We start from the raw sequence: 17,231 nt of genomic DNA, 5'->3' as shown, positions 1-17,231 counted from the left end.
TGGCCTTGTCATGCCCGACGCGGGACGCGACGAGACCGGTAAAACTCATGAAAGGCCTCTCAAGATCTAACGAGGTCTCGCGAGCATCATGATCTGGGCCCTGTCCTCATTGAGCATATTATTCAATTTGCATATTCAATTGAGTAGAGGGTAGTGTCATTTGAATATGCCTTTGCTGGATTTACCCAAGGCGCGAGGCCTAACAGCCTTGCCTCGGAGACTCCGACTGGGTGCCATTTAGCACTGATTTTCACGAATGTGGACCGGCATACCGGCACTTATGGGTCCCCCAGGCGATCAGGGCCCCTGGGTGGTCGGGCTTTGGGCATGGCGGTGCCCTGGCACTCCTGATGCCACCCGGGCACCATGGCACTACCAAGCTGGCACCCTGGCCGTACCACCTGGGTACTGCCCTGACAATTATGGGCACTGCCAGGGTTCCAGGCTGGCGGTGCTTTGGTGGCATCTTGCCCATGATGGGAATTAGGCCTGGGATGCCCTGCCCTTATGAGGATGGGTCTGGGGGGGCTCAAGGACCTGCTAGGACTTACCTAATTGGTAAATTGGGGTGTCGGAATGTCCACAGGCAGGGGGGCTTCAGAGGTCCCTGAGCTTGTTCGTGCAGTAAATGAGTCTAAGCGCGGCCTCGGCAGGGCATTCCTCACCGAGGCCGACAAAGAAGCAGAGTTCCGTTGAATAGCCGGGTCATTCCCGGCACTGCAAGCACCAGAAAATACCTTGCTAAATGCACCCAAAATGGGACTCTATTTCTTTTCCATTAAATCACGGCCCATAGTATTTACAATAACTGTTAGAATTAATCGTTTTGTGTAGCAAACTAACAAATTTTAAGGCCCATTTGAATTAAACATGTTCATAACTGGAGAGTCTAAATCAAGCTTTTAGAGCAATCAATGTGCTTGATTTAAACTTACAAAATTACAGTGGAAAAGTGGATGCAGAGGGTGGCATTAGAAATCAGTTTGTGGATTTTAGGAATGGGATAGGTAGGCAGGGTAGTTTGAAATGACCTTCACATTAACAAAAACACTATTGTATGACTTTGTGTGGAGTTTAACACTTGGATATTTTCCAGCAGTGTTCATAAGCAGCAGGAAGTCATGGTGTACTTGCATGTAGGGAAGAAATAGCCCTTTTGCTCTCTTTGACATTGTAGGACCTAAGCAACAACAGCTGGGTGCTTACACCACTTCTATTCTTTACATGTGAAATAAATAATCATCAAATTGAATGAAAACCAGCTTGCTTGTAGTAGCAGTTGATTTATGTCCAGTAGCTAGTGTTTGATGTGTCTTTCATGTTGAACCATAACTGTATTCACTGAGAAAGTGATGAAATATGATTTTCAGCCTTATTAAAGCATGGCATTATTTTGGGCAAAGGCATTCTTTAAGCTTAAATAAAATGCAGTCAAAGTTCCCAGTATGGTCAAAGAATACGTGAGCAAGAGCTGATAATTAATTCTGTTAATTAGGACCTCCAGAAGCAAAGCTGCTGTGCTACTTTGGTTGGCGAACAGCAACGGCAGTTGGGGAAAATAAGACCTCCATTGGTATTGCTAAGGGGCAATTTATTGAAGAAATATTTTGTTTTTTTCATAAGAATATATGATCGCAGGCTTTTGTAGCTTCCCTCCCAATCTAAACAACAAACTGTTTGCCAATTTCCTTTTTCCTGAAGGCAGAATCCCTTTGTGAGATGAGGGGTTCATTTACAAATTTAAGGTCATTAACATTTTTTATTTTTAGAAGAATTTCACTAGCTAATACTCCAAATTCTAGCCTTCCTTTGCTAGTAGGAAATGGTTTTATCTTTCACGTTGTGGTCTTTCTGTTAATTCAAGTAATACTTGTATAAAATGATGATTCCTCCAGTGGCATGGTGATAACATAAATATCTCTGAGCTATACAATATAATAAAGCCTCACATTTGATCTCTCTTCTGTGCTGAGTGAGCTGATTTCTAATGGGATGATGATGAATGTTATTTACATCCTACCGCTGGCGGGCGGTCGTGAACCTCATTCCTGCCACCAGAGTGGAGTCTGAGCACCACGATTTTGCCCCGATCCCCCATTCTCCGTCCCACCGGGGAACGCAATCCGGGTGTCCCAGGACAGGGAATCCCACCCCATATCTTTACAAATGCAAGAGATCAGTGGGATGGGGAAGTTAAAAAATATACTCGTATGTGGCCTGGTTTTTCCTGACAAGAGTCCTTATCTCGCATTTCATTCACTAGCAAGTCTCTGAAATAACAGTATGTAGCTTTAGGCCAATTCTGAGATTAAATCAGTTAATAGATACACTGTTAGCTGCGTTCACTTTGATTTAGACAGTAAAGTTCAATGATTCTGTACTTTATACTCCTGTCCATTTCATGACTCAATTAAGAATTTTCCAGCTTTTTATGATTAGATTGTGGTTTGAGGGTTCAGTGCTCAGTGTTTTATTTTGCCCAGCAGCCTCTCTATCTTTAGATGGACTGTCTTTTTTTTTTGCAAGTTGAAATCCACACAACGCATTCTCTTAAATATAAAGAGAAAATACTGGAAATGCTGAGAATACGCAGAGCAGCTAACATCTGTGGAGAGCAAACAGAGCTAACTTTTCAACTCTGTAGTCCTTTGCCAGGCAGTCTGGCTGTTACCTACCGTATGGATTTTCACTTGATTCCAATTCTTCACATTTATGCATTTTTTTGTGATCCAGCATGTTAGCCTTCTAAAGCTGTACACTGTGGAGTGGCTGCAGTTGCCTTATTACCTGTGTGATGAGGACTGATTTTAGATGGCAGTGGGATACTGAGCAAAAGCAAGGGGCAGAAATCTCTGTCCACTCACGGCAATGGGATTCTCCAGTTCCGCTGCAGTGAATGGGAGATTTTGTGCTCTTGCTATCAGCGGGAGCGAGGGCGGACTCGCAATGGAGAATCCCGGCCAAGGTCCTTGCCTGCAAGGAGGAAGGAATAAATGTAAGATAAGCAAAGCTAGCCTTTCAGTTATGAAGTAGCATCAGTAGAATCCTAGGTCAGAATCTTCTGTTCTGCAGTCTAAGTGGCAGGAGCAGAAGTGGAGTGATTTCTGCTGGTGGATGGGACAGCTGGCCACGCATAATCTTGTGCTGTTCAGCTCATTACATTTGTATCTGTGAGGAGATCACTGAATCCCGTGGAAGGGGCAGGCAGGAGATTGCAGCACACGCCATTACCTGAAGGTCTGAGCACCGTTTTTAAAGGGCACCTGCACCGCCTGCACTATCCCTTTCATCTTTGCCTGGCCACTGCTCCACCCCTTGCACCTCAACCAACCTTTCTCCCTTCCTCGGTCATTCTCTACGTAACGTGCCACCACTCAGTATCAAGCATAGGTTGGCATTTACAGATGGTCCCCAAATAGGACAATGCAATGGCAACTCACCATCAATCATGAAAGAAGTCTACCTCGTCAGGTGCTCACCACTTGCTTGCAGTCGTAAAAGTGAGCGTCCTAATATTTCACAGGTGAGGAACTTAATTTGGAAGGGGTACTTAATTCTGATGAGGTGGCCTTTTAAGGAGCACGCAGATGCATGCAAAAGGGCTTCCTGACATTGTTTGTTGGAAAACTCAACCCACCTTTAAAGCGTCACAAACATATTTCCTAAAGTTTATCCTGTCTCTGGGAAAATTAATTTTGGCCTCATGTCAAATTATTTTCCCCTTCCTGCTGTTGGCTGGAATAGATTTGTCGCCATTATCTCAACAATGGAATGGTACCTTGCCTGTGGAAAGAGGTATTAAACAAAGAACATGAGGTAAAATTGTAAGTCTAGAAATTCTGCCGTGTAAGCAGAAATTGGGTAAAGCAGGGGAAAAATGGGGCAGATCCCATTTCTGCCACCTTTTTTTCCTCGTCCTACCAATAATGTTTGTTTTGGGAGCCAGACATTCATTCTGCCTAACCACCTAACCATTCCCTCTGCCTTATATAACTCTCATGACGGGGACATGGAACTGCCAGGATGGTAGATACCCATAAAAATCTAGATGCATGGTATTGAAAATAGCAAGTATGCATTTGAGAAGCAGGTGCCAGCCACGGGATATAGCTGATCCCCAAAGTACCAATTCCAATGTGAATCAATCTCTGAGGAAACAAATTATTTAAGTAGCATAGGAGTCGGCTATTCCAGTTCTTGAGTCTGTTCCACTGTTCAGTTGGATCATGGCCGATTGGCATCTTGACTCCGTCTACCCATCTTGGTTCCATAACTCCTAATAGCCTTGCTTAACAAAGTTTTATCAGTCTCAGTTTGAAAGTTCTGTCCTTAAAAGTTGAGAGAGGAAGTCCCAGATTTTCTTCACCTTTAATGTGAACAAGTGCTTCCTGCGGTCACTCTGAAATGACCCAGCTCTAATGTTCAAGGTTTTACACTCTTATCCTGCACTCCTCCACCAGGGGAACTAAATGCTCTTTTTCTGTGCCATCAAGTCTTTTAATCACCTAAGCACCTCAGTCACCCCATCTTCTCTCAAGTGAATGCAAGCTTAGTCTCCCCTGTCCTATTTTAACCTCTATCATGTTCTGATTGGTCTGCACTGCACCCTGTCCAGGACCAAATCTGTGAGATGTGCTGCCTAGAACTCAATACAGTAAGAAGTCTTACAACATCTGGTTAAAGTCCAACAAGTTTGTTTCAAATCACTAGCTTTCGGAGCACTGCTCCTTCCTCAGGTGAATGAAGAGGTAGGTTCCAGAAACATATATATAGACAAAGTCAAAGATGCAAGATGATTCTTTGAATGCGAGCATTTGCAGGTAATTAAGTCTTTACAGAGCCAGAGAGAGGGGTAACCCCAGGTTAAAGAGGTGTGAATTGTCTCAAGCCAGGACAGTTGGCAGGATTTTGCAAGTCCACGCCAGATGGTTGGGGGTGAATGAAATGCGACATGAATCCAAGGTTGGATTCATGTCGCATTACATTCACCCCCCACCATCATCCCGTGGGTCTCATTGGGGGTTTAACCAGCTTTTAGTCATCTTTGAACCCCTAAATCTCACTGCTTTTCCACAGTTCTTAGATACACACGTTTGAGAAAATATTCTAACATACCTTTGTTAGGTCCAAAATGGATTGTCTCGCAGTTCCCCACATTGAGATCTGCCACAGTTCCCACTCAGTTAATCTACCAATGTCTCTTCATAACTTTCTATTCCCATCTACACATTTTACATTGCCAGCTATCTTGATTTCATCCGTAAATCTGAAAATACACCTTTGTTTCTACATAATAGTATTTTATGTGTAAAATATAAAGCCAAAGTATAAACTGAGTGTAACCCACTGGGAAAATCCTCTCGTCACATCTAATACTAGCAGACCAATTAGTGAGCAACTTGAAAATTGTATTTCTAAGTTTTAGGATTCAGGCCACATCACCCCCTTGATAGAGTGGTTATAATACTGCATTCGCACTAGCTCTGGTAGAGCAGACTGCCCCAGTAGCATTATTAGCGGTGCATGTGGCTAATCCTAATATTAATTTAGGATAGGATCAGGCAGAAGACAAATAGCCAGGGAGGAGTCCTGTTCAACTCACTTCTGGCAGTGGAGCAGGACTGCTGGAACTTTTTGTTTTCTACTTGTTTTGAAGGTTGTTTTGTAAAAATGTATTTAACCTGATATAATAGTGATGAAAATTAAGATTCTGATAAAGCCGTCAACCTGAAATGTTAATTCTGTTTCTCTCTTCAAAGATGCTGCCAGACTTGTTGAATGTTTCCAGCATTTTCTGTTTTTCTATTAGATTCTAGCATCTGCAGTATTTTGCTTTTGTTTTGTAGCCGGGATTGAATCTTCATAGAGTTGGCCTTCCATCGTAAAAACATTCCTTTTGAACCAAAAATGTGATCATTCAATTGTATTTGAATATAAATCGCTTCAAGGAACTGTTGACGTTTGTTTCCTGAAATGCCGTTTTGCAGTACTTTGTATGAAATATTTTTGAAATATTAACAACTTAAAACCTTAAAAGAAATACTTTAGGATTGCACGTTATCCCTCCACGTCTCACACTTCAGTTGTTTTGAATCTGTTTTGCAATTTGAAAACTGTACCATGGAAGACAACTATTCCTTCACTGTCGCTGGGTCCAAACCCTGGAACTCCCTTCCTAACATCACTGTGGGTGTACCTTCACCACATGGACTGCAGCAGTTCAACAAAACGGCTCAACACCACCTTTGCAAGGGCAATTAGGAATGGGCAATGAATGCTGGCCTAGTCAGCAATGCCCACATCCCATGAACAAATTTAAAAATCCCTTATTTTAAAAGTGTCTACAAACTGTGAACATTTTACCTTTAAAAAGATGTGACTTCTTTACTGATTCTTGTATTCACCAGTATGAGGTACTACTTAGCTGTTTTCATTTTGACTTATATGTATTTTCTTTTGGCAGGTATAGCATATCTTAGTGGGATGTGCAGTGAAAAGAAGAAGTGTGTTCTTGCTGAGGACAATGGACTTAATCTTGCCTTTACAATTGCTCATGAAATGGGTCACAAGTAAGTAAGACTCAATAATTTCCATGGGGTTGATTTTAACTGCTCCTCTCGGGCAGGGGACCAGTGAGATGGCTGAGATTTTACGCCATGGCCAATTTTCCTTTCCATTAACTTGAATGGAAAATAAAATCAAGTGGGTGTAAAGTGAGCAGCCAGCCACTGACATCTGATACCTACTCAGCGCGTACAGTTAATATTGACCCTGAATGTAGAAAATTACGTTTGGCGTTTATACGGAATGTACTTTTTTAGACTGCTCTCGGACTTTTAATATAGTGAAGAGTGCTTTATGAATCCAGATGATGATGGATAATCAAGCTGAGATATATGACAAACAAAGGCTCAATAGCACCATCATGACATGGCAGATTTCTATAACATCAAATAAATTGTCAAATCAATTTCCAATGTGTGGATTGATAAATCTCTTTAGATTTCGAAAGTGGATTATGATTTTTTTTCTCATCTGTCTCAGCCATATCGTGGCTGGTAGCTCTCATTCCTGAGTCAAAAGGTTGTGGGTTGAAGTCCCACTCCAGAAATTTAGCAAAAAAATCAAGGCTGACACACCTGTGAAATACAGAGGGAATGCTGCACTGTCAGCAATACTATCTCCCCGAGCATTTGTTAAACTGAGGACTTTCTGCCTCTTTAGCTGGATGTAAAAGATCACATGGCACAATTTTGAAGACGAGCAGGGGAGTTACCCATGGTGTCCTGGTCAATATTTGTCCCTTAATCAACATCATGAAAACAGATTTTCCCATTGTTATCACAGTCCTGTTGGTGGGAGCTTGTTGTGTGCAAATTGGCTGCCATGTTTTCTACATTGCAACAGTGAAGGCACGGTTGAAAGGCTCTTTGAGCTATTCAGTGGTCATAAAAGTTGTGATATAAATGCAACTCATAGAAAATATAATGGCCCCATCTTGTGGATGGTACACACTGCTGCCACTGTGCGAGGGTGGTGGAGGGATTGAATGTTTAAGATGGTGGATGGAATGGTAATCAAGCAGTCTGCTTTGTTCTGGATGTTGTCGAGCATCTTAAATGTTGTTTGAGCTGCACTCATCTAGACCAAACGCACATCTGACCAATGCCTTAAAGATGGTGGATGGGCTTTGGGGGAGGTCATGAGGTGAATTATTCCCCACAGAATTCCTAGCCTCTGATCTGCTCTTGTAGTCAAGGGCGCGGTTTTACGGCCACGCTCTGCCTGAAAGGTAGCCTGCCGCAGGGCAGCATGGCTGATAGAAGCCGGGAGACCCTGGGTGGGATTTTCCGCTGGTGGCATGCTCCTTTTGCCGGCAGCCTGGGGGTTTCCCGATGGTGTGGGGCTGCCCCACAGTGGCAAACCCCCATTGACCGGCCGGTGTAATGGAGCATCCTGCCGGCGAGGTTGGGCAGAAAAGTGGCGGGGCAGAGCATCCCGCCTTCTGTTCCCAGGATCTACCCGGCTCGCAACGCTTCACAAGATCTAATGCGATCTCACAAGACATTACGATGTAAATCCCGCCCATTGTCGGCAGGATCACTTTTTAGCAAATTTGCATATTAAAGCAAGACAGCTCGTCTCACTTTAATGTGCAGGTCCCTGAGTTACCCAAGGTGCATGGGATCCATCTCCTTCACCTCAGAGACCTCAGAACGGGGACCAGATGGAATGGCACTCGTGGGGTCTCCCCTAGGATCGGAGGCCCCCAGCTACATGCCTGGGATTTGTTGGGCGGGGGGGACACTCCCATAGTGCCTTGGGGCTTGGGGGAGGGGCGGAGGGGATCGCTTTGGGGGCTCCAAAGATCGGGGCTCCAAATAAAAATAGCATCCCCATCTCTCATGGAGCTTCTCAGTGCACAAAACAGGGCTATGTGCGGCCTCAGCCGCACGTTCCCCGCTGAGGCTTTCTATCGAACACGAGTGTTGTTTTAGAGTGTTGTGTTGCTAGGTTTCTAAGAGCGCTGGGAAACACACGGCTAAAGGCGCTCGCTTGGGACTTTGTTCCCATTTAGTTAAATCACTCCGTTGGTCTAGTTCAGTTGCCATTCAATGATAATCCTCAGAATGTTGGTACTGGCGGATTAAATAATGGTAATGCCATTGAATGTTTAGGGGAGGTGGTTATGTCCTCTTTTGTTGGAGAAGGTCATTGTGTGGCAATGTATGGCATGAATATTACTTGCCAATTTCAGCCCGAGCCTTAATGTTGCAGAATTCGGAGACAGATTGCTTCAATATCTGAGGATTCACAACTATTGTTGAACATTGTGCAAACACTGGCAAACATCCCCACTTCTGACCTTAAGATCAAGGGAATGCCATTGACAAGCAGCTGAAGCTGGTAGTGCCTAGGACACTACCCTGATGAACTCCTACAGTGATGTCCTGGGACTGAGTTGATTGACCTCCAACAATCACAATCATCTTCCTTTGTGCTAGGTATATGCTATTGGAGAGTTTTCTCCCTGGTTTCCCATTTATTCCAGTTTAGTTAGGGATCCTTGAAGCCACATTCGGTCAAATGTTACCTTGATATCAAGGGCAATCGTTCTCACCTCACCTCTTGGGCGCAATCCAATAGTCACGCTGCGCCCGAAAAGCAGCTTGCCGTGGTGCAGCTTGGCCGTTGAAAGCCGGGAGACCCTGCGCCGGGATCTTCCCGCTCATAACTCCTTGCGAGACTCAATGCAATCTTGCGAGACGTTACGATGTTTTCACTTTTTAGCAAATCTGCGTATTAGGGTGAAGCAATAAGCCTCATTCATCCGAAGTACCTGAGGCTTTGGGATTCAACCCCTTCGCCTCAGAGACCTCGGCCAAGCACCATTCAGTGTTGGCCCCACAAACAGGGACCAGACGGAAAGGTATTCATGGGTATCTCCCAGGGGATCAGAGGACCCCAGCTACATACCCATTATGCAGGGTGGTGCCGTGGCACAGCTCGTGTCACCCTGGCAGTGCCACCTGGGTGTTAGCCTGGCACTGCCAAGCTGGTACTGTCAGGTTGCCAGTTTGGTACTGCCAAGGTGCCAAGCTGGCATTTTTTTGTGCGCGCCGATCGGGCCGGGGTTACTCAGCGTGGGTGTTGGCCGGGGCCGGAGACCCTCCCATATTGCGTTTGCTCTGGGGGGGAGGTCAGGGATTGTTTCATAGGCCTCTGAAATCGGGACACCATTTAGAAATGGCATCCTGATCTCTCGCTACAATGGGGAATTCCAGCAAGCAGAGTTCCCCACTGTACAAAACTGGGCTATGTGCGGCCTCAGCTGCGCATTCCTTGTTCAGGCCCCTTATTCAATGCGAATCACGTTGAATATCCATGTGTTTCTAGGCACTGCGTGTGCCAGGAGACACGCGGCTAAACACGCTCGCTAGCAGACTTTATTCCCTTTTGGGAGAATTGTGCTCCTTGTGTTCAGCTCTTTTGTCCATGTTTAGACAAGTTTGTAATGAGGTCAGGTTTGTAATGAATGGCTCTGATTGAGCATCAGTGAGCAGGTTATTGCTGTCTAAGTGTCGCTTGATGGTGTTGTCGTCGGCACCTACCATCATTTTGCTGATGATCAATAATACACTGATGGTGCAGTAAGTAGCTGGTTTCTCCTTCTCTTTGGCTACACAACATTCTGGGCAATTTCCACATTGCTGGGTAGATGTCAGTGTTGTAGCTGTACTGGAACAGCTTGGCTAGGGTGTGGCTAATTCTGGAGTATAAGTCTTCAGTACAATTGCTGAAATGTTGCCCATAGCCTTTGCAGTATCCAGTGCCTTCAGCCATTTCTTGACATCGTGTGGAATGAATCACACTGGCTGAAGACTGGCTTCTGTGACGCTGGGGGCCTCAGGAGAAGTCTGAGATAGATCGTCCACCTGGCACTTCTGGCTGAAGGTTGTGAATGTTTCAGCCTTCTCTTTTGTACTGATGTGCTGGGCACCTCTATCATTGAGATTGGTTATATTTGTGGAGTCTCCTCCTTCAGTTAGCTGTTTAATTGTCCACTGACTTTCATGACTGGATATGGTAAAGCTGTAAAGCTTAGATCTGATTGGTTCATTGTGGGTGGCTTGGGTCTGCCTATAGCATGTGCTACTGGTGCACAGAAGTGAGCTCAATGCTCCAATTGGGACCTAACCAGTATTTTATAAAAGCTTAGAATAACTTTCTTGTTTTTGGACTAAGTCTCTGAAGGAGAGTGTGGTGATGTGCATCACTGTAAATACATGTAAGCTAGCCAGACACTAGAGGGAGCACCAGAAACATCACACACACATACTCAACCAATAGATAAGTTAGATAGGAGGCGACCAATGGACATTCACGATACACACGGAGGTGACACGACCACAGGGGGGCATTACAACAACCCATATATAAAGGACACCACACACATGATCTGCCCTTTGGCCAGTGGATACAGTCAGTGAGGAGAGGCACAGGGTTGATTCAATATTACACCCACCACGTGGAAGACAGCAGCTGGTTAGTCAGTTTAGGTAGCTATAATAGGATTAGCAGTAGTGTCGAACTCAGATTCTAAAAGTGTACATAGTGTAAATAAATGTGTTGAAGTTATCTACACGTCTGGACCTTCCTTTGACAAATGCAACACAAGGAAGCCGCTTATGTTACAAAGGAAACATAACAAAACATGATACCAGGAGTGAACTGTTTAAATCCAGATAGCCATACCTCAGCGTACAGTGACAACCAGCAATACTCAGGCAAGATGTTCGAGCTCCCGGTTCCGCAGCAGCTCCAGTGCCACGGCGATCTCCGCGAAAACTGGCAGATATTCCGGCAAACGTTTGAACTCTTCCTGGTGTTAGCCGAACTTAAAGACCTGGCCGATGATGAAAAAACAGAGCTTCTCCTCACCAGCGGCGATGCAAGTGCAGAAGAAATCTTTTTAAAATTCAAGTTCTCCAAAGGGCAAAAAAGGTGCGACTTCCAGGCAGTCCTGGACAAATTCGGCAAATACTGTGAGGAAAACACACTCCAATCGGCAAGAAAAGGTAAGAGAAGCGCCAGTACTCACCTCGAAGCCGAAATCCCGGACCAGAGAACGATTTGGGTCGGAGTCGGCGGCCATCTTGCTAACCACTAGCGCAGTTGCGCGAGAAGTGCGCAGAACCGGAAGGTTCGTTTGCGTATGCGCGAGACGCCGTGCATGCGCAATCAAGAAAACGGCCATCAATAAAGGAACAGCGATCTGTGCATGCGCAATCGCTTCCGACGTGGTACGTCACGCGTGTCATGACGCCAGAGGCCCCAGACCGCACCATGTTAAAGGGTAAACGTCCCAAATCAAAGAAAAAATATTTTAAAGCTGTAAAACAACCTTCCTTCACCTGGAATGACAGCACAATGCCTCAAATTGAACCAGGAAATGAATTTAACCTCCGAAGAACCCTGCAACAAGCAGTTACCTACGCACAAACCGATAATTCCGACCTTGAATACTTCGGTACCGACCTTTACATTTTCTCTGGACCTCGCGAGCCCAATGACAGCTCCATGGTCCTAGACGACTACGACTCGGATGAACCTTTCACCTTGAGTGGCTACCCCAGTACCAAATCCGAACCGCAACTGGACGTGTTGCACATTGGCGACCCCCGCATTGAATCCGACGCAGATGCGGATTCATTCTTCGGATTTGAGGATCTTCGACCCAGCAGATATGATGTCCCCACTCCTCAGTGCAGGATGATTTTGCAGCCTGAAATTAAGAGACAGAGAGCGGTACAAGCCCACAGAGAGCGGCCTGCTGCCACACAGAGCGTGGTCCACGCCCCGCTCAGGGTTTCCGACTCTACGAAAGAAGACATGCAAGACTCCACACCGCAGTCCTTGCATGCACAAGAAGTGACTCCAGTATCACAAGGCTCCACAGCAAGCTCGTGGACAGACTCCACAATGGCAGAAACGCATGACTCCGATGCGTAGTCCTTGCAGGAACAAGACCATGAGGGTCTAGCAACCTCCTCTGACCTGTGGTGTTGGGTGCTCTGAGGTACAGACGAACCAACACGGTTGCGATTGGTACAACGCAGTTTTATTCCAACTTGTTATTTACACATCTGACTTGGTACTCAGCACGTGGTGACTGTGTGAGTGTCTTGTTCATGAGGTCCTGGCCTTGTCCTGTCTCCAGATGGACTGGCCAGCAGGTGTCGTGTTTCTTGCCTTATACTGTGTCTGCTCTTGTCTGTGATTGGCTGTCGTGTTATGTGTGTTAATTGGTCTGTTGGTCTGTCTATCATGATGTGTGTGTTGTGATGTGTGTTTGAATATCATGACATCCCCCTTTTTTACAAGATTATGTGCCTACGTGGTTATAAATATAAATGTGTCCTGAGTGCAGCGAAAGGTGTGTGTGCGTGATATTTACAGCATGTACATGTGGCGTAACTATATATAAGGGGCGATGTCAGGTGTGACATGCTAACGAGGTTGTACCATAACAAAAGAAGAAGAATGTTGAAATTTGGACCGATCAAACGAGGCCTGGAACGATAAAACAGTGACATGTTACAATACAGTAGTTGCTAAACTGTGAGGTGTGAACAGTCTCATAAGTCCAGTCTAGTAGGTGGGCAACGAATTCGGGTTGACCGTCAGGGTGGCACTCCATTCATCGGCCGGATTGACGATGTTGACCCGGTTCGCATCAATGACCGCAACCCGGAAGGCGCCTTGGTCATCTGTGTCGTCGGTTTGGATGTCGTGATGTGGAGGCTGGATGGTCCGCATGTGTCTGGGAGGTTGTCGGAGATGTGGAAGATCCACAGGTTGAGCCGCTCGACAGTAGGCAGCGTAGTGGCCCATCTTGCCACAGCGTAGGCATTGTCGGGTTTTTGCAGGACATTGCCCTTTTAAATGTGCAGCTCCACAGTTGGCGCACGTCATGACGTCATGGCGTTCGTTACGCCACTGTGCATGCGCAGTTCGGTCTTGCGTCGGGTGAGCCTGCGCAGCACGTCCCTCAGTGTTGCCGTAGGTTTTGGCGCGCACAAACGCGGGAGGCCTCAAAAAGCGCGCGAAACGGCCGCCCTCGTCCGGGCCGCGGGCCGGGAGAAACTCGATTGCCTGGATGCGTTCGGCCTCGTGGGTGGCCTGGCTTGCCGATTCGATCGCTTGGGACCCCCTCCGTGCCGATTCGGTCGCCTGAAATTGGGCATAGCGGCTGGTCGCATTTTCATGCAGTACACAGGCTTCAACTGCAGATGCTAAGGTCAGGCCTTTAATTTTTAGAAGCTGCTGGCGTAGGCCACTGGAGGCAACGCCAAAAACGATCTGGTCCCGGATCATGGACTCTGAGGTGGTGCCGTAACCGCAGGACTGCGCGAGTATGCGGAGGTGCGTCAGGAAGGGCTGAAAGAGCTCATCCTTACCTTGTAGGCGCTGCTGAAAGATATTCCTCTCAAAGCTTTCATTGACCTCAACGTTGAATTGCTGGTCGAGCTTGAGGAGGACCGTGTCATATTTAGATTTGTTCTCGCCTTCCGCGAACACCAAGGAGTTGCATACATCGATGGCGTGCTGACCTGCGGGGGTGAGGAGCATGGCAATCTTTGTTTCGTCCGAGGCGCCCTGTTTTTCGTTGGCTCGCATGAACAGTTCGAATCGCTGCTTGAAGAGCTTCCAATTGGTGCCCAGGTTCCCAGCGACTTGCAACGGCTGCGGTTTGTTGTGGGTGTCCATGGCTCAGGATGGCAGATTTGCCGGTAAGTATCGATTCACTCACTGGTACCATGCGGTGTTGGGTGCCCTGAGGTACAGACGAACCAACACGGTTGCGATTGGTACAACGCAGTTTTATTCCAACTTGTTATTTACACATCTGACTTGGTACTCAGCATGTGGTGAAAGTGTGAGTGTCTTGTTAATGAGGTCCTGGCCTTGTCCTGTCTCCAGATGGACTGGCCAGCAGGTGTTGTGTTTCTTGTCTTATGCTGTGTCTGCTCTTGTCTGTGATTGGCTGTCGTGTTATGTGTGTTAATTGGTCTGTTGGTCTGTCTATCATGATGTGTGTGTTGTGATGTGTGTTTGAATATCATGACATGACCATCTAGCGGCAGACGATGCAAGTCTGCCATGCTCACGTAAACAGCAAGAAGACTATAACAGTCTACCACGCTTCACTGCACAGCAGGATGACCATGATGGTCTATCATGCTACAATGAAGGACAAAGCGATGATGACTGTTCAAGCCCAAATGAAGGACAATGACAGTCCACCCACGTTGTTTGCACCACCAGATGAAAACTCTGACAATTTACCCAACCCTAGTGAACAGCAAACAGCTACTGAGGATCTATCCACGGTATGTGAAACGAGTGACGACAACATTCCACTTCCCATGCAAGAAATACAAAGTGACAGACCTCAGCTAGTGCGTACAGAGGCACTCGACAATCACTGTGAGACCACTGGTGATGCCGGTGACACCACACTACTTCCACCCTCAATTGCTCGAACCTCTCCACTAGTCAATGCATTCCTGCATGTTCCGACTCCAGACGTGCAGCTTCAAGAAATCTCAGCTGACTCCAGTGAACCTGCTAAGACTCCGGATGGGGAGCATCAACAAAGAACAGACCAGACTCCAGATGGGGAGCAACCAAACGCCGACTCTGATTCACGTAAGCCAGACTTTACTCCAGACGGGCAGTGCGCAACCTCAGTGATGGCATGCTCAGGGTGACAGCAGATGCCACAACGACAGCAGATGGATCACGTAACAATCACACTGGGTCAGCAATAACAAGCAGCGGCCACAGTCCAAGAGGAATACACCAATTTTCACCACAGCTATGTCCACACATTTGTTCCACACCGACAGTGCGGCCAATGACAGCTCATGCTGGACAAACCCAGTATTCAAGCCTGCAGCAGCCAGCAGTCTATGCAGCATATTCTCAAACAGGCCAGTACTACGGATTGCCCACTAATGGAATCAAGACCGAAGGAGGACTCCCGCCAGCGCAATCTGCACTACAGACTGGATGCCTTAGTTACAGCCCAGGATTTGCTGCACCACAGCCTGGCCAGACAGCATATTCCTATCAGATGCAAGGTTCTAGTTTCACACCATCACCAGACATTGATGCAAGCAGCAATTCTGTCTCCAAATCGACATGCTTCAACGCTTCTCAGCAGAATCACCCTTCCATTGATTGATGGTTTATGGACTCACATGAATGATTTGGACTTATTGTTTAATCACCGTTCCCATGACTTGTATATACCTTACCTTGTCTACCTGTTCTTTGTTCAGTTTTTCTTAAAGTGCACAGAAAACATGAACATATAAAAAAGGGAGGATGTGGTGATGTGCATCACTGTAAATACATGTAAGCTAGCCAGACACTAGAGGGAGCACCAGAAACATCACACACACACACACTCAACCAATAGATAAGTTAGATAGGAGGCGACCAATGGACATTCACGATACACAAGGAGGTGACACGACCACAGGGGGGCATTACACCAACCCATATATAAAGGACACCACATACATGATCTGCCCTTTGGCCAGTGGATACAGTCAGTGAGGAGAGGCACAGGGTTGATTCATTATCACACCCACCACGTGGAAGACAGCAGCTGGTTAGTCAGTTTAGGTAGCTATAATTGGATTCGCAGTAGTGTCGAACTCAGATTATAAAAGTGTACATAGTGTAAATAAATGTGTTGAAGTTATCTACACGTCTGGACCTTCCTTTGACAAATGCAACACAAGGAAACCGCTTATGTTACAAAGGAAACATAACAAAACAGAGAGGATCCTTTATTTTTATAACTGCTTTTCCAGCTCGTCCTTTTACCTTAAAAGATTGTGTGCACCCCAGTCTTTCATCTGGTTTTTTTCTTTGTTGTGCATCACTTGTTTACTGCACTGAGTGGTACAGTCCACCTGTTGCGCGAGCATGTAGCAACTTAAAGGAAACATTGTACCTATGCCTTTTCCTGTATCTCTCTTTAAAATTCTGTAATTTAGGTCGGATTGCTTCTCCTGATTCTGTGAACCAGACTTCTGTTTATTAGGTGTCATCTACTACGTATCAGCCCATTTAACCACTCTGACCATGTCCTGCTGAAACTTTTACTAATCCTCCTGATTGTTTCACATTTTGTGTTACCCGTAATCTTTAAAATTATGTCCTATATATTCAAGACCCGATCATTAATGTATGTTAAAAGTGTGTCATTCTAGGAGCACCAACGTATACTTTGCTCCAGCTTGAAGAATACCCATTCTCCACTGCACTCTGCATTCTGAACTTTAGCCACTTTCATATCTGGAGAAATGTTTACCATTTCCCTAGATAATAGAGGTCGATAGATTCAAATGATGGGCTGGTGCCAAGGCAGAGGCTTAATTGTTTATGCTACTGGGTCACCTTGTTCTCAAGTTGTTGATTGAATCTATGGTCCTGACTGTTTTGAATTAAACATTAGAAAGGACAGATGTTTTCAGAAAAGTAGCTGATACAGTAAGTCCTCTTTTTAAATCGTCCCATTTTAAGTTGTTTTACTTTAACGTTGGCCAGCTAATGGGGCCCGCATTCTTGTTCAGCGTGAAGAGTTTTGTTTCAAAGTTGTTTCGTTCCGGGCCTGCTGTTGGAGTGCGTGACCCGAGCAGTGCCATTGGAGT

The 17,231-nt window shown here is 46.0% G+C and overlaps 1 protein-coding gene across 1 annotated transcript in view; it reads left to right on the top strand.

The window, feature by feature from the left end:
* The window catches only part of LOC140429605 (A disintegrin and metalloproteinase with thrombospondin motifs 19-like), a 789,098-nt gene that overhangs the window by 309,614 nt on the left and 462,253 nt on the right, over positions 1-17,231 (top strand). The window contains exon 8 of the mRNA XM_072516849.1: positions 6,464-6,569. Coding sequence (XP_072372950.1) covers positions 6,464-6,569 — 106 coding nt within the window. The remainder of the gene's footprint in view (positions 1-6,463; positions 6,570-17,231) is intronic.

The sequence above is a fragment of the Scyliorhinus torazame genome, chromosome 9, assembly GCF_047496885.1.
Source record: "Scyliorhinus torazame isolate Kashiwa2021f chromosome 9, sScyTor2.1, whole genome shotgun sequence".
Taxonomy (NCBI): domain Eukaryota; kingdom Metazoa; phylum Chordata; class Chondrichthyes; order Carcharhiniformes; family Scyliorhinidae; genus Scyliorhinus; species Scyliorhinus torazame.
Note: the sequence above shows the minus strand (reverse complement) of the source record. Positions and strands in the feature narration are given on the sequence as shown.